The 25022-nt window shown below is 41.6% G+C and overlaps 1 protein-coding gene across 4 annotated transcripts in view; it reads left to right on the forward strand.

The window, feature by feature from the left end:
• Kcnk2 (potassium two pore domain channel subfamily K member 2) overlaps window positions 1–25022 on the forward strand; it is a 149029-nt gene that overhangs the window by 22517 nt on the left and 101490 nt on the right. For 3 of the 4 annotated variants that reach the window (XM_004626870.3, XM_004626872.3, XM_023710341.1), the window contains exon 3: window positions 16127–16244. The exons of the other annotated variant lie outside the window; for it this stretch is intronic. In XM_004626870.3, coding sequence (XP_004626927.1) covers window positions 16127–16244 — 118 coding nt within the window. The remainder of the gene's footprint in view (window positions 1–16126; window positions 16245–25022) is intronic. 4 annotated transcript variants of the gene reach the window in all.

Here is a 25022-nt window from a genome sequence, read left to right on the forward strand (position 1 = left end):
TATATATATATACATATTATCTGGCTTTGATCTGTTCCATTGATCCATATGTCTGTGGTTATGCCAGCACTGTATGGTGCGTGTTTTTATGTATTAGAAATAAATTATTTTGTTATTCCAAAAATCTTTTTAAACTTTTGAATGGAGGTTATTTTGAGAGCACTTTTAGGTTTGTAGCAAAGCTAAGTAGAGGGTGCACAGATTCCCTTGCCAGCCTCTTCCCACCGTGTGTGGCCTCCTGTACTGTCACTGCCTCCCACTGGAGGGATACACTGTCGGAACTGACAAATGCGCATCGGCACGTCGCTGGCACCCAAAGTCCATAGTTACTTTGGGGCTCGCTCTCACGCTGCCCATTCTGGGGTCTGGAGAAATGATGCTGACATAAATCTACCGTTGTGGTACTGTGCAGAGAGTAGGTTCCTCATCCTGACACTCTTCTGTGCTCGAAGGCCCACCCCTCGCCAACCCCAAGGCCCGGTAAGCACGGGCCCATTTCCTGTCCTTGTGGTGCAGCCTTTCTCACAGCGCTGTAGAGAGCCACACAGTGCGCAGCCTTTTCAGCCTGGCTTCTGTCTCGTAGGGGCCTGAATTAAGTTCCCTCTGTATCTTCTCGTGCTCCAGCAGTTCTTTTCTTTCTCAGCCCTGAAGGACACGGCCTTGTCTGCTGCAGCGCCTTCTTTCCCCACTCCCACGTGGGCACGCTGGCTGCTTTCAGTTCTTAACTGTTATGAAAGAGCAGCTATAAGCATCTGCGTGTAGAGGTTTCTGTGACACATGAAAGCTTCCCTTGGGTACATAGCGAGGAGCATGATTATTGGATCATACGAGAGAAAGTGTGTGGGATTTAGGAGAACTGCCAAACCTTCACAGCAGGGGTCGAGTGCTGTATTTACGCTAGAATTAGAGAGCTGCTGTTCTGCATGCTTGTGAGCTTTTGGTATGGTCAGTGGTTTGGATTTGGCTTTTCTAGGAAGTGTGTGTTGGTATGTGACTGTTGCAAAATTGAGTTTCTGTGATGCTGTATGCAGTGAGGCACCTTTCCGGATGATCATCTGTACTGTTTTGATTATTGTGGCTTTGTAATTTGTTTTGAAGTCAAGAACTATGAAGTTTCTAGATATCGTCCTGTTTTTTAAAAGAATGTTATGACCATTTTTGGGCCTTTGTGGTTTTTTATGGATTTAAGGATTTTTTTTTAATTCTGTAAAAATATCATTGGGATTTGTTTTACTTGTGCATAGAATGGAATTTATTCTGACATATTTAGGCATGCATGTAACTTATTCAGATCATTTCTCTTCCACCCGTTTTCCATCTCATCCCTTCCTCTTATCTGATAGCCACGGATGGTTTTGTACTCTGCAACTTTAATGAATTCATTTATTGATGGCTCAAAACACTCTTTAAGTGTTTAAGGTCTTTTCTAAAGTCTTTAAAACCTCTCAAAGATTTCCCACATACAATTTCATGTCACTGAAGAGCAGAAATAATTTCTCGACTTCTTTTCTGCTTTGGCCCTTTTTTTTTTCTCCCTAATTGAAACAGCCAGGGCTTCCAGCAGTGTATCAGCAGAAGTGGTCTGACTGGGCCTCTTTGCCTTTTTTCTGATGCTTGAGAGACAGTTTTCCGCTTCTGCCTGTTGTGTATGAGGCTAGTTACTAGATTTTAAAACTTACCCTCATGTGTTGTGAATGTTCATCCACATGCTAGTGTCTCTCGGAAGTGACTAGGGTTTTGCTCTTTCACTTTCTTTTTCTTTCTCTGGCTGGATATTAACGGATTGCCCTGTTTTTTTTTTTTTTTTTTTTTTTTTTATTGCCCTGTTTTTATTCACTGAATCTCTCCTTGCTTGATCCAGGGTGATGCGCAACTTGCCTAATGAAGTGTTCCAGCCAACTCCTGTATTCCTTCGCTCTAGGATTTTTTTTTTTGGCTCCTGTTCAGATTCTGTATCTTCTGTTGATATTCTTCTTTGGCTCATGAATTAATTTTCTGAGCTCATTAATTTTCTTTCTGCTGATTATTTCGAAACTTTATCAGGAAATTCATAGTCATCTGGTTCTTTCCATCACTTCCTGCAGATTAATTTTGTTCCTTTGGTTGGACCATGTTTCTTTGTTTCCTTACAGATTTTGCAATCTTCTTAGTGGACTCTACACATTTGAAGAAATCAGTTATCTTTCTTAATCTCTAAGCGCTTGATTCTTACAAGAAAAGACCTTCTCTAGATGGCTTAAATGAAGATTCTAGAGTCTCCTCGAACTGTTCCGTGGCTCTATGTCCCCTGGCTTGTTTCCTTCTCGTGCGTGTGTCAGCGTTCCTCCCTCTAGCGTCGGATTGCGGCACTGCGGATTCTCCGCCCTCACGCAGGCCGCCCAGCTAGCTCTGTGCCCTCAAGGGCATCCAGTTCTTGAAGTTGTTAGATTCCCTTCGCGCTCTGAGTCTGAATTGGATGAGACAGAAGCCAAAGCCATGGGCAGCACCATGGGAAAGATTTCATTCTGGACATGGAAGTTTCAGCCTTCTCTTTCCCTCCCCAGGGAGAAACTGGGAACTTTTCTCCTGGCTGGCTCTGTGCGTGGAAAGGAGTTAATACCAATGAACGCCATGAACTCTCCTGCTGGCTTTAATTCATCAGCTTTCACATTTGTGTGGGTCCAGGAGGGTCACATCTAGTTTCTGTATTTCTCACAAACAAAATGGATCTGTGCATTGCTGAGCTTGAATCTTGAGGACATGACGGAGCATCCTGTGAATGCCTCCTCTCTGGAGGCTCCGGGTGTAAAGCCGAGAGCAATTTGAATGAATGTTTTATAATTTTAAAAGCAAAACACAAGCAAAACAATGTGAATGAGATGTGATAAAAATACAGTGAATGCATAAGATAAGAAATGTGTTACAAGGACCAGCCAGAAAGCTCAGCAGACTAAAGCACCTGTCTATGCAGGCACAGAGACCAGGGTTCGACCCGCAATGTGCTGTGCCAGCCCTGCGCCCAGGGTGTGCTGAGCTGGTGATTGAGACTTGGCATGGTGTCTCCAGCCTGTAATCCCAGTGCTGGGGAGGCTGAGAACAGGAGGATCACTACGAGCCCCATCTACGTAGTGAGACCCTGTAGACCTGTACTAAATACATTTAAAAAAAATGTGTTACAGTAAAAGACTTATTGCCACAGTCCACACTCCCCTTACTTGGAGCTCACTCATCCCACTGTGCTTGGCGCTTCCTGGAGCAGTTCTTGATGTCCTCTTTCACAGGCGTCTCTAGCTGTGTTGTTGTGGCTGCCTCAGTGTCCTGAGCTGATTCCAAAATGTTCACCTTTTGTCTTCATTTCTTTTCTTATTGCTGGGATAGAATACCATACACCCACAGCTAGAGAGGGCTGCATTGGTCAGGGTTTTACTTAGAGGAACAGATATAATATAAGGAACAGATATTAACACAAGATACACAAGGTATAAGGAATTGCAAGACTGGCTTACGACAGTCAGCCGCAGAGTCAGATGAGGGAGCGTGCAGAGGGCGTCTGCACACCCCGGAGCGAGGAATTCAGTCCCAAGGTCTGAAGCTCAGTGCTGTGCTCCGTGGGAGTCTCTATTCATCAGCTCATGGGTCTGCGAGGGAAGACTGAAGAGTCTGCGAGGGAAGGTGAAGGATTCAAGCTGGACATGGAAGAGTCTGAGCTGCAAACCAGGCGATGAAGTCCAAGCCGAATGCAAAGACTGAAGCTCCTCCCACGAAGTAGAACATTGATTACTTCCCCAGCCCTTTGTATGGTCTCTTTGTGCTGAGTCACAACCAATTGTGCCCCAGGGCGGGACCCCTACCAGCGGGAACTGCATCCTGGAGTCTTCCGGCCAAGTTGACACAAAGCATCAACGACTACAGTTCAGCATGATGGAAGGGCTTGGGTGGAGGAAAGTCAATCCTGTCGTGGGAGCCAGGAGGCGAGTACCACGGGGGGGAGCATGGAGGCGGGACATCTATCCAGGCTGTCTCAGTGTTGCTTCTTCTAATCACTGCTGTACCCCAGCACTCCCAGCTGCAGGGCAGCCCTGAGCCCATCATCACCTACCACAGACTTCCACCTCTGAGCGCATGTGGTGCCAAGGAACGTCCAGATAGAAAGCACATAACGTTTCAAGGATTGGGGAAGAGCCAGGAGTTGTCTGGCTTCAGATCTTATGAACAAGATGGATGAAGACACATGAAGACACAATGACATGTTTTTATTTAACAGAAATCATTGTACCCATGTGATCAACCCTTGGATCAAAGCCCCATGATGCTTAAAATTAAAAATCATTACAGTAAAAAAAATCATTCCTACTGATCTCAAACAGTGCTCTACCACACTGGAGAACGCGCTTACCCCACCATTCTTGGCAATGGGTCTTTTCCTGTAATTTGTTTAAAAATAATTTAAACGCCCATTCTATTTTTCAGTTACCTCTGTCCATAAGACAATTTCAAATACTTTTAAGCATTTTGAAAAAGTAATGTCAGTTGCTAATGAAATTGGTGATCAAGGAATTCAAATGTTTTGACACAGATATCTGAAAGAAAGTAAGTTAGTTATATGCGGACCTGTGAATATAGTGGTACCTCAGTTCACGAACTTACTTCATTCACTACTCTGGGGAAGATGTTAGGTGTTCATGCCTCGATGCAGGGTCTACAAACAGAAGCTAAATTTTGCCAAGTGCTTTTTTTTTTTTTTGCCAACTGAATTGTTCATGAACAGAAGCGTCTGTAACCCGAGGTATTGCTGTACCTAGGAAGAACACCGCAGGTAGAGAAAAGAATACGTACCAAGGTCAGAGGCCCGCATAGTCTTGGCCAAAGGAGCACGGTGAGAGGGGACAAGGGCAGGCAGGATTTGTGTGCAAACAGGCCAGAGGGGTAACTGGGGCCCCGTGCTTGGGACCTGTAGAGCACTGTAAAAGATCTTAGGCTCCATTCAGAGAGGGGAACAACCATGAAAGACTTTGTGCTGAGTCAGGGGCGTGACTGGGTTTCTGCCCCAAGGAATCTGTGTGGATGTCCTGCGGATCAGGTGGCTGTAGGGGCACAGAGGCGGGAATCTGCTGCTCAGCTGGTCGCTGGCTAACTGGTTACTAGGAGGGAGGTGGCAGTGGCCTGGGCAGAGATGTGATCTGAGGTGGTTGCGATTTGGGACATTTTGAAGGTGAGCCCAACAGGGTTGGGTGTGACTCCTGTGAGAGAGAAGGCAAAGGTGAATCATAGATTTCTGCCTCAAGAACTGGGACATACAGTTGCCACTTAGTGGGGTACAGAAAACTCAGGGAGCAAGATTGGAGAGGAGTGTGGTCCTTTGGAGCCGCCCTCCGGGCCTCCCCCGGGAGCAGAGCAGGTCGGGTGTCTTCTGGGGTTCTCCACCTACTGAGTACTTTAAAGTCTTGAATGTGCAAGAATCACCTGACAGGAAGGAGAGGTGGAGCAGAACAGAGGCCTGCGCTTAGACACAAGCCCAGTGGTGAGACATGCTGGGCTGAAGAGTGCAGAGTTCCCAGAGGCAAGGAAGGGGTGCGGTGGTGCAGAGGTGCAGACGCATGTAGAGGTGCCGAGGTGCCAAGGTGTGCTCTCAGGTGGCAGAGATAAGCTGCCCTGAAATTCTGCTGCCCTGAAATTCTGCTGCCAAGACTTGATGCTGGTGTTTCAAGTTAGTTTCTTCCTGTTTTGTTTATTTTTGACTCAAAGGTCTACCTCACGGCTGTATGCTTTAGCTTTTGTGAAAGGTGAACTCTGTGCATCTGATCCTGTCAAGTGACAGCATTCGGATAGTGCTCCCAAGAGAGCTGGGGAAGCGCCCCAGCTCCTGCTCTGCTGTTTCCAGATAATTCCCCTGGAGAGGTGGCTTGCCAAGGAACACTGGCAGGTGCACAGCAGGAAGTTAGAAATCAACACCGGAGCAAGGTGCAGGTGTAAGTAGTCACTTCTGAATGCTCGTCCCCATCCCCTGTAGGCCTCTTCTGGGGCCTCAGGGGACTACATGTTACTTGACTGTGATGGTCTTTACCTTACTCTCTCTGCCTAGTTTCCTGCTTGCATCACCAGCAGAAGGCGAGCACATTCTTGCGTTAAAGGAGTCAGGGGACAGGAGTTGCGAAGGTCCCTGGGGGGCTTGTACTCCCGCAGGCATTAGACCCATTTCCGCTGGGAGAGGACTCCTGTGGGTTCTGGGGCGTCTTCTTTCATTGGCCTCTGGGCTCTGAGCCCACCCTTGAGTTTGCTGTCCTCATGTGTGTGAGGACGAGTGACCCAGGCAGAAATCCGGAGGAGCCGTGGTGCTAGGCTCGTTTGCAGCGCTGATGGCTGCGCTGTGACAGGCTCGCATCAGCCTGAGAGGTGCCTGAGGGGAAGGTTTAATTGTATTTTCGTGTAATAACCACTGGACAGGTGTCAAGGGGTAGCTCTCTTTCTTGAGTTGGTTTGGAAAAAACTAGAAGAAATTCTTTCCAGAGTTCAGCCAGCTCCGTGTGAGTTCCTGTGGGCGAATGAGAAGGGCGGGGAGTTGGGGGAAAGCTCCGACGCTTAAGGCATTGTGTATGAATGGCTACATTTTGAGGAGTTACTCATGTATTATTTTTGTGACACTGAGCTAGGGAATATAAACATGTTAAGTGGTTTGCAAGGCTTCCTTGTCTGTGCTTAATGGTAGAAGTCGTTAGCAGACTAACTTCCCTTTGAGTATATTCAGAAACTCTACCTGGCATCTGAAGGCACAGACATTTCTCGGAGGCTTATTAATGGTGGTGAGTCAACTCAGTTAAGTGAAAAATACAGAAATTTTATGTGGCCTAAAACAGGATCTATCATAATGTTATTGGGATGTTTCAGTGTGTGGTGTTTGGCCTTTATCAAAGACTGATTTGGTTTCTAGAAAGTTTGTTGATTGAGCTACAGGATTTGTTGACTGGTCACTTTGTTATTCATGCATGTGTGTGGAGATAGGGTCTGATTTTTAATGTGTGTTCTGATCTTCTAGTGGTATCAGAAAACATAGAGAAACTGTATTTGTTTGAAAGATTATAGTTAGGAAATGTTGCTTTTCTGGGGAAATCTGAATGATTTCTCTCTTTCTTCTGTGATTACTTCTATATACATACACACTTTTATTGTTGTTGTTTAAACTTGTATCTGTTATGGAAATACAGGATTAAGTGTATTAGAAAATGAAATGAGTAGAGTTCTATTGGGAGAAACCAATATAATTTTCCAAATTTGAGAACCCTATGGATGCAGGTTCATTAATAGAGAAAACCTTTCTTTGTAGCATGTTAACTTATTTCTTCTCATTTTGGGCTGGCCAAATAGCTCAGCTGATTAAAGTGCTTGCTTAGGCAGACACAGGGGCTGGGAGTTCAAATCCCATCCTGCCAGGCTGGCCCCGGGCGTGCTGAGATGGCCATTGAGTCTGGGCGTGGTGGCACGCGCCTGTAGTCCCAGCACTTGGGAGGCTGTGAACAGGAGGATCACTACGAGTCCTGTGCATGCAGCGAGACTCTGTATACCCTGTACACCCTGTCCTAAAATAAAAAAAAAATTTTGGGGGGGCCTTAAAAAGCCTGAGTGAATATACACACTGGTTAGCGCAGCACCCTTTAGGCTCATAAGGCAGAGCCTTTTGGAGACCGAGTGCCTAACTGTAGGCTCAGACCCACTTACGTACTGCAAAGTGCCAACACTGCAGTTAAGCCTGAACAACTCAGTTCACAAAAAAAACAACTCATATATTAGCATCTTTCATCTTAAAAGAAGAACACAGTAACACTCATGTCCTAACTTTGCCACTGCTGCCTCAGGCATCAGACTATGAATACATTGTCTTCTGCCTGCTCGAATCCTGCTTTGAAGATAGTCTTTGTTAAAGGGAATTCCTAGAAAGGAAGAGTGACTATAGCTTGTACCAAATTCCCAGCGTATTGATCTAGAACCATCTCTTCTCTGCCATGTGGACAACCTTTATCTCGACTTATTCTACCTGCCTTTTTGATTGCTGGACTCTTCCTCTGCCCCTTTTGCTCTCCGTATCCCCCACTTGTGCTGAGAAGAGGAGGAAGAAGACGAGAGAGACAGAGGAAGAAAGATGAATGTCTCCATAAAACATTATTTTGCATAAAAATAGGGAATCTTAGCAGGCTCAAGGGCAAATGGGCAGCTGAGGACATACACTTCAAGTGAGTTTTCCTGGCTCCTCCAGATTTGCAAGGACTGGGGTGAGGGCTGTTTTGCTCTTTCTGTATATACTGTGCTCGTTTTGTTCAGGCTCAGAGAATGAAAGATTCCTGGGTGCTGGTTCAGTCATTGTGTGATGCATGCAATCTGCCCCGTGACAGCTCTGCACATGGCCCTTGCACTTGGGTCAGAGTATGCAGACTTGTTCAGTGACAGAGGAATGGCTGTGGAAGCTGTATCACATGTAGGTTCCCAATGAACTGTGGTGGCCGCTAACATTAATGGCTCTAGAGACCCCAAATGCATCAAAATATGCTGACGTTACATGAAAAGAATTAAAGGCACATTTAATGAGAACACTGTTAAAAACTAAGAATTAAATGTATGCATGTTGCAAAAAAACATTATGAAGACATTTTTCCTTTTAGCATTATTTTTGTAACTCTCTGATTGTGTCCATATCAGCTTTGTAATTAAGTTTCTGTGATCAGAAAAGACATTTCCAATACTAAGAAGTGTGGTTTCTTGTGTTCGGGCCTTTTGATGTCATCCAGCCCCATATTTTCTTATTCCCTGTTTGGATTTTAAGCTTTTGTTTCCACTAATAGGAAATAAATTTACACTTTCAAAAGAGCAAGAAAAAAGGTGTCCAGTTCATCAGCCTGTACAAAAATAGCTTTGACATGCAATTGCACGAGCCCCCCTGAGCAGGAGGGAGAAGGGGGAGGAGCAGGTTTTAGACACGGCTGCAAGTCTGGCGCTTCCTCCTGTAGGAAATATCGTTCCTTGTCAGTCTTGAGAATCAGGTGTCTTCTTTCTAAAAAAAATGCTTCTTCATAAGAAGTTTCTGATTAATGTGCGGCTGTACTTCGGTTACATCTTACTCGGAAACATATTCAAGGACTTTGAAAGCCTTCTTGAAGACAACATGAAATATATTTTGACACTCATTGTTTCTAACAAAAACAATGGCTTGAAAACATTGCATGTTACCTTTTTTGCTTACAAAATGTGCTCTGGGAAAGCGTGGAAAATGTGCTTCATAGGCTATAAATATAGAATGAGTTAATCGCCTATATTTTATATCAAAAGTGCAAAATAGCACTCCAGCTACTTTATATGAAATCAGAACTTTTTTAATAAGACAAAAGGTTGATAAATATTAAACTTAGAAAATATAACATTTGTCAGTATAGGACTCATAATAATTAATCGTGGAATATAATTCTGGCATTCTGCTTCTTTTTTGGATTTATTTGGGTGCCTCTTGTTCATGAGAGTAGGGGATACACAAGTGCTCTGTCTATGTGACTGTAGAATTTTTGTAAAATAGTTTCCTGTGATGAGTTGCAAGTTCATTTATCCAGTTAGAGGCTAGAATGTATATTAATTACCACAGAATGTCTGGTGCCAAGTCATGAATATAAAATTTTACTTCTACAACATGTAATCATCTTAAATATGGAGTATGTCTAGATGTTTCAGAAATATGCCAAAAATTGAGCACAATTTGAATTTCCAATAAGGATTCATCAGTCAGTCCATATTTCCAGAAAATAACATTCTCAGCGATATAAGGTTTAACTTAAATTAGTACATACACATAGTTCTCTGAAGAATCTTTAGAAATATCATCTACAGATTGATTTCTTATTAACAACTTGCTGCATATTCTGTAGTAATGAATATCACACTGTGTGAAGTTTACTGTTATTACAGTGTTCATTGAAATGCAAATTCTATTCTTATGTATATGCTGATATGAAATCACCATTGTGTAGGCTACAAATGCCCAGCTATTAGCAGCATCATCTGGTCTAACCAACGTTGTGATTAGCTTTTGGCTGTTCCTGGAATGTTCTCAAAGAGCAAGTGCTGATGTAATGTGGTTTTCATGAAGTCAGTTGCTCCCTTGGTGGGTTCCCAGAGATAAGCAACACTTACAGAAATGCTGTCTCATGGAAGGAACCCTGTGGCTTCCTTGCTTTAGTTCTAGAACATCTCAATAGACTGAAAGGAGTGGGTGGGTCTGACCCCCAAGCTACACTCCCATTGGTGTGAAGAGTGAGCTGTAGAGGGTTTTGTATGTGAGTTCAGGTGAAGCCAAATGCTATTGCCCCCTGGCGGAGCCTGACATGTTACGGCTAATGGCACAAGAAGTGGGCCCATTGATTAAGAGTGTCACTGACATAAGTGGAGGTACTTTTGTGTAAGAGTGGTGGTACCCATAGATAACACTCAGGAAAATATATCCCTTAAGTTTTCAAAGCTTAGGAAATGGGCAAGCGAATGTGGGCCCTCAGTGGTTCAGGCATGCACACCAAGGTTGCCTGGAATCCATCAGTGCTGGGGGTGAGTGAATTCTGAGCCTGGAAGATAAAAGTCTATCTTGAGATGCTCTCTGCTTGATTAGCAGGACCTTGCAGTGTAGTACACATCATCTGGAAGTAGGTAATCAGAATGTTGACACACAATCAGAGGTTAGCGATGAGATGCGTGAGGTTCCGGCAGCCTCTGCCAACAGTACTCATATGTAACCCTGTGTTATCAGTGGGTGATGACTATTTTTGTGCTATGATCATAAATCCCAATGATACCTACCGTTATCTTCTCAATAAGTCCTTTAGCAACGAGTGTGTCATTTATTACCTTGGTTTTCCCAGCATACATTCTTCAATTTTTCCAAATAGCCTTGCTTATGTGGTGGAAGTGGTCAGATATAGTATTGTATATGGGTGGTTTGATTTATTTCTGAAGAATAGCCCTCTCTTACAGTGGTGGTTTTGTGCACAAGAAAATAGTTGTAAATAATGATCTATAATTACATATAACAGAAACTTGGCAGGGGATTGCTTATATTACATTTCAAGGGAGTGTATAATTGTATGGCTATTGGTATAACTATAAGTGAATTTGGCCATTGTAATTTATTAGAAATAAATTTACCTCCTTTTTTAAAAGGAGAAAACATGAGGATGTTTGTAATATTCAGTTAGAAGAAGTCATTGAACTAGTTATGCAGACATCACTGATGTAACCTAATTAGGTGCTAACACCTTGTCCTTATGGTGCAGAACTTTTTACATTACTTAAAAATATTCACATTATTAATGTGCCCCAACTTATAGGATTATAGGTATAGTAGTGTACTTTATGGAAGTCTTGATTATGCCATGAACAGGAGAAATTTATAGAAAACATTCACAATATTTTGTATTAAGGAATATTAGTATCTAAGTATAGGGAAAAAAAAGAAAATCAGAATTTCAGTGTCACATATATTTTCAAATTTACATTGAAATACTCTGCCAACAATATGTTTGTTCTTCAGGTCTTTTGGAGATTACTTCATTTCTTTCATGTTTTTCTTTAATGAGAAAAGTAGTTTATCTGGTTCTTTGTAACACACGAGAAGTTTTCCTTTGTGTTGGACTCACGGGTCCATTTTCCTGGTTGTCAGATGCTTCCTTGAACGCCAAGTCCAAGCCTCTCTCACATCACCACAGAGCAGTGAATTGCTTTCATGTCAGGAGTTCTAGCTGAATATAGTTCCCCAGATGACACTGAGATATCAGGGTTTTGCAACTCAAGAACTCTCGGACTGATGGAACTCCGTGTACTTTGAGTCTGAAGCCACCAGTGTCATGGAATCTGAGATATTCTGCAGTCTCCTTTACCAGCAACTGTCTTTTATCGTCTCTGTGCATGTGTACCTCTTGGAGCTCTGTTTCTAATGTGTAAGCCAATATTTTTAACCAGAAACAATGCAACGCTTCTTGTCCTTGTCACATTCTACGCTTCTCTGTGAACTGAAGGGGAAAACTACGTGTGAATCCAGTCAAGCTCATCTTTTACTATTTGTGGGCTTACATTTGCAAACCCAGCCTCCATCAATGCTTGAAGTAATGATGTGCTCGGATTCAGCGCACTGGATCATACACTCTTTGTCTCAACCCAAACAGTTCAACCGACTCCTAGGCTGTGCGCATACATTGATTTTCCACAAAAGTTGATTTTAACAGCAAAGCGAATTTTTATTATCTACTAATTGATTGTATTAGCCATAGAACATAGCTCATCCAGAAACAGTTTTCATGGAGGTATTTGTTAGGTGCGCTGTTGACCTCTTAGATCTGTGTCCTCTTGTCCAGAAGGGCATCCAGTTTCCTCTGAATGTTGAGCAAGAGACTTTGCACAGAAATATAAAAGACACTTCCAAGATCTGGCACAGAACCCTCATAGTAGCCTTATTCTTACAGTGATCCGACATATTTTTAGTTCAATCTCAAGCCTCTGTTTCAATAATCACAGCTTTGTGATAGCTATTTACAGCCCACACATTGCCAGACATTCCTGTTTCTGATTATAGCTTTGCATTTGCTTCTTTTGAATTTAAATAATTTGTGGACCTTCTCCAAGTGTCTGACTGAGTGACAATGTGCTTTGTGATCGACATGGAAAAGAACAAAACGCAATTATGGTGCTTGCCTTGAATTCTATATTGAATCAATTATCAGAGGTGTAAGCTTGCTCTCGTCAGTAAAATAATTTATGTTCTTTAATTGAGTGAAGTCTAAAAGCTTCCCTTATTTTTCTCATCTGTATTGCTCACATATTTACTTTATTCTTGTTTTCCCACTGCCTAGCACTGTACACTGGTTAACTATTTCTGAATGAATTAGATATATTGAAGAAATGTCTATAATGTGTAAAAGTACATTTTGAATGAAATTATAATCTATCTAAGTTTTCTTTTCTGAATCTTCCTGAAAGTTTTAGTTCTTTCTGGGAGTTAGGAACCTGGAGTTCCTGGTGCTTGTGCCAACAATGATAGGAAACCCATATGTGAATGTGGTGTCACCAGGCCTACTAACTGTGAGGCTGCTCCTTCCAGAGCAACAGGGTGATAGCAGGACTGTCCTAAGCAAGTTTTCAGTTGGTTTTATGATGCTCCCATTTTTTTTTTTTTTTTTTGTTAGTGATACAGCCTGTGAAGCTGCTGGGGTTAGATCTTATGAACTAAGGATTTTTTACTTAATTTTGTGCTAAAAATGAAGTAATATGTTGTATCTGTATATGCAAATGGTAGGGATAGATATACAGCTACTTTCTCTTAATTCAATGAGAAGAAAGATTTGTACTAATAGTGTTTGGACAGTATATCATGTCTGCATCCTGTACTATGAATAACCACTACAAAGACAACAATATGCAATATATTAATTATTGCAACTGTCCTACTGACCTGTTTTGAAACTTTCTGAATGCTATTTGTTTCTCAATAAAATTAATAAAAAGTAAAATAAAACAGAATATTTTTTATCTTCACTTTTACTCTTGTATGGTTACTGCTATCTTAATCCTTTTCTCTGTGCCATTTTTAGAGTTTTAGATTTAAATATTTTATTTGTCTATTGTTTTTATTTGTTTGCTTTCATTATGTATTTAATAAAGAGCCATTTTCTATACAACAGTTAGTATATATAATGATAAAACACTGAAACCACTGAGGATTTGAAAGTGCTGGCCAATACAGTAAGAGATGAAAAGGAATAAAACAGGTATTGACAGGTAGAGAGATGAACTGCCACTATTTGTAAATGGTAGGCTTGTTTACTTTTGTTTTCCAATCAGAAAAGAAAAATTCAGTAGTAAGCAGTGACTCTCAAAATATGGTCCTAAGTACCTCACAGCAGTTTGAAAAGTCAGCGGTGTTACAAGTTGACCACTAGTTGTGCATTCACCGCAGAAATATTTAGTATACCTCAGGGTAATATGAAACATTCATGGAAACAAAAATTTCTGCAAGTTTTAACTATATGAGTATAAATTTCATTAAGAACAAGAGAGCAGTAACTGCAAAGAACATGTTTTTAAAGAATAATGGGCATTTGTCTTTTATTTATGGTTATAGTAGAAGGTCAGATGAACAGAACTGTCTCAAAACTGTCTTTACCGTGCACTGTACATATGTGTATATGTATATGCATCTATATGCATTTATTGTAGGATAAAGGAAACACTAGTGCAATATTACAATGAAAGGTATACAAATGAATTCTTTTTTAATCAGTTCTGTAATGATAAAATGCGATGGTCATAGAGGTATTGGTAAGCATTCACCCATTGTTATGAGGTAGCTGTAAATGTAAAACCTTCTTGGAAGGATGTTTGCGATCATACATCAATCAATACTTTAAAATATTCCTATTCTTTATTGTGAACAATTTATTTCTAGCTATCTCTCCTGAGAAAATGCTCAGAAGTGAAGTATCTGTACACAAATCTATCTGCAGCAGCATGTTTCATAACAAGGCAAATTTTATAACAGCATATATATATATATCTGTATCTTGGTCCATGATTGAGTAAATATCATAATGATAAAGAAAAACTGCATTATATATAAATTTTTTGGGGGAATGGGGGTGTTTTGAGACAGAGTCGTGCTACATAGTCCAGGCTGGCCTTGACCTCACTGCATAGCCTAGACTGGACTCAAACTCTTAGTGCTCCTCCTGCCTGAGCTTCCTAAGACCTGGGATTACGGGCCGGTGCCACCATGCCCTTGCTGGAACATTGTTAAGCAAGAAGAAGATGCAACATTTCATATATTTGAACAACACACAAAAGACAATAGAATATTCACAAATTCAGTTATGTAAACATTTTATCAAACTATGAGGCTCTACATCTTAATACATTAATAGTGATTATGTCTCTGAATTTGGGAATTATAGATAATTTTATTAATGCCATTCTGCATTTTCAACTGAGGAACATATATCAGTATAAATAAAAGTAGCCCAATTCAATGAACTTTACAAACAACTATTAAAGTTTTAATTTATGTAGTAGGACTAGTCAGGCAGCCGTTTTAAGGATGAGCTTAGAAACGAGATTCAAAATTCTGCTACAGCTCTTGGTTTCCTGTCCTTTTCTGTGTGCTGGTCGTTCCCATGGGTGGTTCACTTATTTACTGTCTGTTCGCTAGTAAGCTGCATAGCTTTTCTGGATCTTTAATTTCTTTATCCACCAAAGGTTACCCTTTCCTATTCTGAAAGCTGGAAATTAAGTGATAGAGATCTCTAAAGCTTGCCTGTCCAAAACTAATACCTTTTGTCTGTGTGTTTCTCATCTGCTATCTATTGCCTTTTAAGATACTCTCTTTCCATTTGGACTTCTGCATTTGCACCTTTACTTCCCAAGATCTGCAGACTGGGGAAGGGATTCAAGGGTTGTTTTCCTGTCCATCCCTCAGTGCTGCTCTAGGTAGCATCCAATCCTCATGGTACCTGTGTGACTTCTGCTCATTGTAGATTCTATAAGAAACTGTGGAAATTTGAAGACTCAGTGTAACTGGGCTGACTTCCACTCAGCAGTGAGTCGCTGCTGCCTTTTTTCTTTCCACCTGACCCTGTTTTAGGGGACCTTTTATTATATGCGATAAACAGTTACAGACAGCTTGGGCCTGAGTGCATATGTTTAACATTTGAAATGATTAGCAGGTGGGAAATACAAGTTTTGATTAAGCATCTTATATTGTTTATGAAAACTTTAATTTGTAATGAGATATTGTAATCTGTAACTAGTCTGTGGTGCTCCCTGGAAGACATGGTTATATACAGTTGTTAATTCAAATGTCACAAAATACATGAATGGGTGATGCTGCGCATGCGCTTTGGTACAATATTAGAAAACTTATACAGATCCTTTTACTTGATATTAAATGTAAATATCTTAGTATTTAACTGCTATTAAATTCGACAATATATAGCTTTAATCCCTGTATACATTTTAATTAGAAAGCAAAGCCTTAGGATGGATTCTCTTTGCCTAATTTGTCATTGCTAGGGTGGGATTTTCAGTGTTTGTGCTTCTTTATGATTGATGTATACTGATAAATCTCTTTTTAAACTTGCAGCAAATAGTGGCAGCAATAAATGCAGGGATTATACCCTTAGGAAACACCTCCAATCAAATCAGTCACTGGGATTTGGGAAGCTCCTTCTTCTTTGCTGGCACTGTTATTACAACCATAGGTAGGAGACAACTTATTTTGTGTTTTACTTTGGTATAGTTTGTGACTTAGAATACACTTGTGTAAAAAATTTTATACACTGGATCATAATGGTTGACTTAAGGTAGCAAAATAGATTATGATAAATTGGCTTGAAAATAAGGTTTAAAACTTTGATCAGAGAAGCCGTAGAAATGAATTAGTTATTATTTCCAAATAGTGAGTAGCCTTGAAAAATACATGGAAGTCTGAGTGACACAATGTTCTTTTGACAAATGCCCGGTCCGATTAGGACTGACTTAAACTGATGAGTTCTTTGAGCAGACAGTTCTTAACTTATTTGCATCTTCATTTCTTTAGTGTAGCTGAAAAAAAATTGAATATAATTTTACCATTATTTTCATGAAATTTTTATTTAATATCATGTTTCTCAATTTGTGAATTGTAACTCTACATTTCAATGGGCTGTGTGTGGTATTATATGGGCATGTATTGTGTTGACTTCAAAGTTTGTTTTCTTATGTTATATTTTGCCTGTAGCAAAACATATAAAAAGTTAATGCAGAAATGTAAGTTACAGAAAGCACAGCAGTTCAGGCCTTTGATGTTTCCCTTAATCACATTGTGTGTTGTGTTAAAAGAGTCACATTGTAGAATGCGGTCTCTGTTTTGAGCTTGGTGACGCGTATGGTCATAACCTTGGCTATAAGGTACTGAAGCAGACACGGTGTGTGCAGATGTCCCCCTTGTCAATCAATCCTGCTTTTTATAATTGTTAATTTAGTATCAGGACATTATCTAGAGGCTGTTAAACATGTACTTCATGTTCTGGGATGTGTGGGAAGTTTTATAGATTTCCTGCTCATGGAAGGAGGTGGTTTTTAAGAAAAGAAATTCACTGTCCTGAGCACATTTCAGGTAGAAGAAAATGTTGGTGCAGAGGGGAGTTTTTGCCTTCGCCCTATGCTGGTGATGAGACTTTTGTGGTACCGAACTGAACTTAGGTTACTGGATGAAATAAGATTCTGAAAGGTTCAATTTTATTCTTTAATTCCATTTACAAATGACAAAGACGGTAAAATTTTCAAATCTTGTTTTATATCAAAGTCTTCAGTGAGAGAAAATGAAATAGTTATGGATGAATTTTTGCTTAGGTATTTGCATTGTCCTGTAATTACATGAATGCACAGTATTGTCTCTGTGTGTTGCATCACTTCCCAGCTAAATGAACACCTTAGCCTGTTGGAGTTTACCTTTGTTAGGAGGTCAAGAAGCAGTGTTTACTCGTACATTTCCATCAGCTGGGTCAACTTTGGTGTGGCTGTGAAAATCTGGACTAAGGGCAGCCTTGGTTTAGAGCCATAATAACAGGCTAAGTTCAAGGTTTAGACATGTTGGCCATTTCTACCCGGGAAATTACTATTTATTGTGTAAACTACTTAGAATTTTCAAAGGAAAAAAAAAAACCCAAAGGCTGAGGGAGAATGGTTTGTTGCTTCCCAGTGAAAACTCTGAAGGCTGAGTTAGAACTCATCATGACCTCCTCTAAATTATTTTGCAAGAGACTCAGTCATTATGCAGGCTAACTGGTGCATCTTATGTTTATGAGCAGTCTCACTTTTGGATCTCCCAATTCAGTAAGCTTTATAGACATGTACTTCGATGCATGAAAAAATAAACGACTATTACCAGCTTTACCTCAAATTATAGCCAGTAAGTACTGTAGCTGATTATTTAGGTTATTTAGGTAGCTGTCCTGATGTTCTGCTCTGCTGTCTCAGTATTTAAGCTCAGGTGGCTTATGTTATTGTGAATCATCCACACGAGTCCCTTTTACTCCACGGTCATTTTACTCCCAGATCAAAGTTGTATTTTTTGACCTTGGACTAGATTATGAATGAGGCCAGGGTGAAAATTTTCACCTCTTTCTTAAGTGTGCATTTGACATGCAAATCATGATTCCATCAATTTAAAGTATAAATTTTTAAAATTAATTTTATTGAGAAAATATTGCAATGTGACAGCTTCAAAACATGTTGGTAGGAGAGTTACAACAATTAATACATCGCATATTGTTGTCTTAGTAGTAATCATTCATAGCCCAAGATGCAGACATGATATCCTATCCAAACACTATTAGTACAGATCTTTCTTCTTATTGAATTAGGAGAAAGTAGCTATATATCTATCCTATTTTGTATATACAGATACAAAATTGTCCTTCGTTTATCTCACCTTTTTTGTTCAGTTTTGTCAGAGGTGGGTATTCCATTGCCATCCAAATATTGCAGGTGCATGTATTCGGCAAAATATTCCAATATAGTCCAGTACTCCACAATAGTAGTGGGTTATCCACAGGTCTGCCAATGTCTGAATCCGATACTTGAATCTTAAACAGCTCAGCATATTAACGTGGCTTCACCTTTCCTACCTTGTTTCTACACTTTTCTGCTGGATGGTTAAGACCAAGATAAAGTAAGACCTATATAACAAAAAATGCAACTTTTGTATCTGACACGATCAGTCAAGTCCCCTCAGGACTTATCCTGAAACTCTGTACAGCACTTTGTAGATCCTTTGTCAGGGTCAGCCATGTGGATGAGTCACGGCCATTGCTTGACCAATTTGCTCTCTGTGAAAGCCTGAGAGAATGTTTTCTCTCCATATGATTCTCCTGAGGCACACTCTACCTCATCGACCACTATCCTCTGTGGCCTCATAATCTCCTTGATCAGAAAATTTGGGACACCACTGAGTTACGTGATGTTACAGTATAAGTTCTCCTGTGTCCTGAGTCTTCACTGACCTAGAAGGGCTAGGGCCAAAATATTGACTCTCCTTGAAGCCCTTCTTTTTCTCTAATTTTCTGTCTGCAAACTTAGGTTGTTAATCCTCCGGAGAGAAGCTTATTATTGCCCTACAACATATGCAGGTGGGTTTAGTGATACATGTGTACCTATGTTTATAGCAGCACAATTTGTGATAGCTAAAACTTGGAAACAACCAAGATGCCCATCACCTGAAGAATGGATGAAAAAGATGTGGTATTTTTAAACAATGGAGTGTTACTCAGCTATAAAGAATGATAATCTCAAAGCCTTCATATTTAAGTGGATGCCACTTGAAGATATACTCATAAGTGAAATAAACCAGACCCACATGAGTAAATATTGTATGTTCTCCCTAATACAAGAACCAAAAAGAAGAAATACAAATAGAAAGGTACAACACAATTAAAAGGAAAGCGAGAAGAAGGCAAGGGTAAAAGCTAGGAAACATGACGGGGCAAAGACATACATTTATATGTACAAGATGGGTAAGGCAATGATCCTGAGAACTATCAGCAGGTTGTTGACTCTAGCAGTTACTGGGTGGGATTATCACCCTGACTATATATGCTGATACATGTGAACTGAGCGACTGCACCAAAGATAACAATGTGTAATAGTGGGGTCATGCTTAGAATGCCCGTCATTCTGGTCTTCTAAGTACGTAGTGCTTGTCATGACATAACAATTATAGCCAGACTGTATCTCAAGTAAATTTATTTTAAAGATGTTCCATCTTATGCCTAAGATGTCTGATATTCAGACAGATAGTGAGATTAAAGTATAATTTTTAATATTGATAATGATACTAATCATGAGCTTTGAAGTGTATAGAGTATTAGCAGTCATAGAAATTGGAACCTGTCTTACTGGCTACTTTGTATTAGTCATTACAAAAATACAATTTAAGAGCATTTTGGAAAATATAGTGTAGTGGCTGTTTTGTAGGGTGCTTAGCATCAACAGTGGATTGTGGAATTCCACTCGTCAGAGCTGTCCAAGGTTTTCTATTCCAATTTATCAGTTTGTCTAAGAATCATGCAATTATGCAGACATGACTTCTGTTTTTCATTGGAAATATTCCCAAAGAAGTTTAGTTGTACAAGTTATCACAGTAAAATTCAAGACAGGAGGGCCAGTGAGATAGCTCAGTGGACTAAGAGCCTGCTTAGGCAAGCGCAGGGACCAGGGTTCAATCCTTGGCACCACATGCTGCATCAGCCCCCACCCCTGGGCACACTGAGACAGTGACCGAGACTGGGTATGGTGGCATACACCTATAATTCCAGCGCTAGGGGAGGCTGAAGACAGGAGGATCACTACAAGTACTAGCTGCATAGTGAGAACCCGTACAAAATATGTAAATTAAAAATAAATAAATAAAAATTCAAGACATAACTTTAGACAATCACCTCATAGACCTACATATTCTTTCTGACATTGTGTTGTTCCAAATTTTCACAACTCCCCTCCCGCAATTACGCTGACTGAGGTGCACCTTTGGTTTCCCTCCCCACACCCTGCCGTGTGCACAGCTGCTGACTCGGCTTTTGAAGCCGATCTGCTGTCTAATGTGTGTGCCTTCAGCCGCCGCTGTTTCAGCCCAAGCTGGCCTCGTCTTATGTTCGTATCGTTGTCTAAACCTGCTTGGACCTCCTCCATAGACTCCAATTCAGACACCAAAAGCCACTGTCCCTGGACTGTCCCCGTAGGAAGATGCAAGTTCTACAATATTAGGTTATGGTTATTTATTTGAGTTTTTGTGTATCCCCTATGCCTGACACATAGTAAATGCTCAATAATTATGCTTCAAATTAAAAACAAATTAACATTCCAAGTGGTAGGAGCTGCAGAATATTGAATGTTACTTAACACTAAATTGATACATATGACACTAATTTAACTCACTGAACAGGTTTCTTTACCAGCTTTTTTTTGCTAATCAGTTTAACAAATAATAAAAAAGCCTAATTTCTCTGCTGCTGTAAGGATCAAAGATAAATCTCTTGGCCTTCAGTGGTACACGGATCCACTAGGGAGACCAGCAGGCAGACATTCACAGGGTAGAGATCCAGGTGCTCTCAGCTAAGAGCAGTTAGTGGACATGTGTGGGATGGTGTGGGCCAGCCTTTAATTCACATAGGCCTTAGCGGGTGAGGAAGGGGCAAGAGACATTCCTTTCCTTGGTAAGTGTTGTCCTAATTGAGACTGGAAAGAAATTAGCCACCAATCCCATGGACAAAAGTGGAAAAGGGAGTAGTCTGGGCATCTAGCATGTGTGTGGAAAAGCTACAGGGTCAGAAGCAATACTGTCAGTTGTCTGGGATTGCTGAAGCTGAGAGGACCTGTCCTGAGGATGGTGTATGTCAGCCTCGGTATGAGTAACTCCTGTTAGCTCCTCACACAATTTGCCACTCGTGGAGAAGAAGGCCGTAACTGCCTTACAGTCTGAGGAGTGGCTAAGTGAAAATACAAAGTGGGTAATGAGCTTAATTTCTTTTGGGACTAGAAAAGCAGCTGAGTAACCCAAAGCAGTTGTCTAAGGGAGTAGTGGGAAGTAGCACTGACTGGCTTAGAAGGAAGAGTGCGGCTGAGCACAGTTTGGCCATCGAGGATTTTGTGTCTACAATAATAAAACAGAATATAGTTGGGGGAAGAGAGGTGGAAGGTGAGCGATGATGACATTCGAAGGTGTGTCTCTGGGAAGAGGATGAGCAGGAGCAAAGATTCACCTGAGAGGGCAACTGGGAAACCACAGCTGTGACCCAGCAGGCTCAGAAGGAGGTGAGGACATCGCTGGGGTGACAGGAGTTGGTGTGGAAAGAAGAGGGCAAGACAAATGCTGAACCAATGAGATGCCAGAACTAGCAAAATTCAGGAGAGGAGTCAAAGTGTTGGAAGTTAAGTGAGTACTTCGGCAGCACTCTCATGATTTGTAGAGTGTTAGTCAAGGCTGTTTAAAAAACAGCTAAGATTCTACATGTTGTCATGTCTGGAAGTTCCATAATAGATTTTTTGGTCCTTCAATTTTTTATTTGCTTGTTTATTCTTTGAACTAGCCAGACTGGGGATACATGATGGTTACACTCCCTCTTTGAGTTTGTGCCAGGGTCCAAGAAAGACCAGTGGCCAATCAGAGCATGAATAAACAAACCACAAGTGATCGCAACAAAAACCACCAGAGAAATACCTGTGTAATAACTGAGAAACCAGAGGAGGGAGTGGGAGGCTTTCTGAAGAGGCTGAGGCAAGAACTCTCTGAAGACGTGACATTTCATCTGAAAGCTAAAGGGTGACAAGAAATCAGCTCAGGGAAGAGAAGTGGAAACATGAGTTCAGTGAGAGGACACAGCAAGGGGCCAGATCCAGGCTGGGTAGGTGGAGGCCAGGTTCTCTCAGGGAGCACAGATGCGGCTGTGGGGCAGGCCCTGGAGGCAGGAGTAGGGCAGATGTGAGCTTGGCAGGAGGAGCAGGAGCTCCTGCCCATGGACTCAGCAGGTCACGCATGATAACATTTTAAATTCAGTGTGAAGCCACCATAAGTTCTGCGCAGACATGAGCTGTGCCACCACTCCAGAGGGCCCAAGCAGAAGCAGAAAGACCTAGGCAAAATATGTGGTACTTCTAGGGTTTCAGTCCACCGGCACTGTGTGGAGAGATACACCGATAAGGGGTGATCAGGTCCTCAGGGCTTGCCCACCTTCCCTGGATAATGCTGTTGTTGGGAAAGTGGGCAGGAGGGGTCTGGGGTTCTGGATTGAAGGAAGAGCTGGCTGCCACTCTCTCTCTCTCTCTCTCTCTCTCTCTCTCTCTCTCTCTCTCTCTCTCTCGTGCCCTCCTGCCCTTCCATCTTCTGCTGATCGGCACAAAGAGAAAGCCCTCCCCAGATTCCTGGTGACTTCCCAGCCCCCTCAGCTCAAAGTCAAGTAGATTCCTCCCTTTATAAATGACCCAGCCAGTGGTATCCTGAAATAACAATCCCAAAAGACTAAGATATACAAAATATATATTGTTTGTCGAAGACTCCTGGCACAGAATTTTTTTTTAATATTATGTGTTTGGTACAGGGTCTCACTATGCAGCTTGGACTCTTACTGATTCTCCTGTTTTCAGCATCCCCAGTGCTGGGATTACAGGTGTGGATCACCTGGCTCAGCGCACCTGGGGTGGGGGCCAGTGTGACATGTGGGGCCAGGGATTGAAGTCCAGTCCCTGTGCTTGCCCTAAGCAGGTGTTTAGTTCACTGTGCTATCTTGCTGGCCCCCACTGCAGAATTCTTAAAAGCCTTAGACTTGAGTACTGAGAATGTCTTTCATTTTCCATAATGAGCCTCTTTCGGCTACACCTGAGTTTGTTATTCCTAGCAGAGCCTTGGATGGTTTCTTCATGGGGTGTTGGCTGGAAGGATGGTCGTAGTCTGTATTTTCACTGCTGCAACAGAAGACCACAGAGTGGCTAATTTCTCAACAATTGAAGTCACTTGGTTCTGGTTCTGGGAGCTGCCAACTCTGGAACTGAGCAGCTGCATCTGGTGAGGCCTTTGTGCAGTATCTTTGCATAGTAAGAGGTGAAAACCTGGAGGATGTGAGGGGGTCAAAAGAGAGAGCAAAGGCAGAGGAGCTAAATCCATCCTGCGGTCAGGGACCCATTGGTCATGTGGTACCATCAACACACGCGTGGAGCATGACCTGAGCTCCTTTAATGGTCCTGTTTCTCAATACTGATGCATCGGGGATTAAGTGGCCAACACGTGAACACTGGGAGCTGCAGTGAGGTCATAAGAGGAACTAATCGTGTGACTGAGGTGGGACATCGGCCCCACTCACAGGCCCCCAGGGAAGGGAGAGTAGGGAGAAGTTGAGCTCAATCAACAGTGGCCACTGATCTAATAAGCGGCACATATCTAATGAGTCCTCCATGCAATGGCTCTAACAGGGTTCAGAGAGCTTGTGGCTAGGCAAATCCATTGTGGTGAAAGGAGGGAGGCATGCCAGGGCCAGGGGAGGGGATGGAAAATGGAAGATTCCTAGAACTCCTTCTTGTCTACATGTCTGTGTATAACTGTGCATCTCTTCCATCTGTTTGTTCCTGAGAATATATCAGCAGTATCAGCAGGTGCAGTGCTTTCCTGCATTCTGCGCATCCATCCAGAGAACTATGCAGCCTGTAGAGCAGGGTGTGAGGGCCTCTGAATTTGCACTTGGATGGGCAGAGGGTGGCACCCTGGCATGTTAGTATCTGAATTGGCATCTGACTTGGAGGTAGTCTGCTGGGACTGAGCCCCAACCTCTAAGGTGGGGGGGGTCCCCACAAAATTGAACTGAATTGCTGGATACTCAGTTGGTGTTGAAGAGTTGGAGAATTGAGAGGTGGGGAAACTTAATGAAGATGCTATTGTGTTCACCTCTATGAAAGCAGACATTGATAGGAACTGAGAAGGGGACAGTGGGGAAGGTAAGTAGCAGGGAAAAAACAGTGTTTACAGATGGAGATAAACTTATCTCTTAGAATAGGACCTTACTAAAATCAGCATGGCAACAAAATAGACCAGAGGATCAATGGAATAGATTAGAAGATACAGAAGGCTCTATGAACACACTCAGCCACCTGATCTTTGACAAAGGGGTCAAACATACTTACTGGAAGAAAGATAGCCTCTTTAACAAATGATGCTGGAAAAATTGGCTTTCTACATGCCGAAAACTAAAACTTGACCCAGGTCTGCCACCATTCACTAAGCTAAAGTCAAAATGGATTAAAGACCTAAACATTAAAACAGAAACACTAAAACTCCTGGAAGAGAAAGTAGGAGGAACTCTTGAAGACACAGGGGTATGTAAAGAGTTCATGAACAAAAATCAAATTGCACGGGTAACACTTGAAAGAATTAACAACTGGAACCTCCTCTTACTGAGAAGTTTTTGCACATCAAAAGAAATTACCAACAAGGTGAAAAGACAACCCACAAATTT

The sequence above is a fragment of the Octodon degus genome, unplaced genomic scaffold (genome assembly GCF_000260255.1).
Source record: "Octodon degus isolate 3935 unplaced genomic scaffold, OctDeg1.0 scaffold00017, whole genome shotgun sequence".
Classification (NCBI taxonomy): domain Eukaryota; kingdom Metazoa; phylum Chordata; class Mammalia; order Rodentia; family Octodontidae; genus Octodon; species Octodon degus.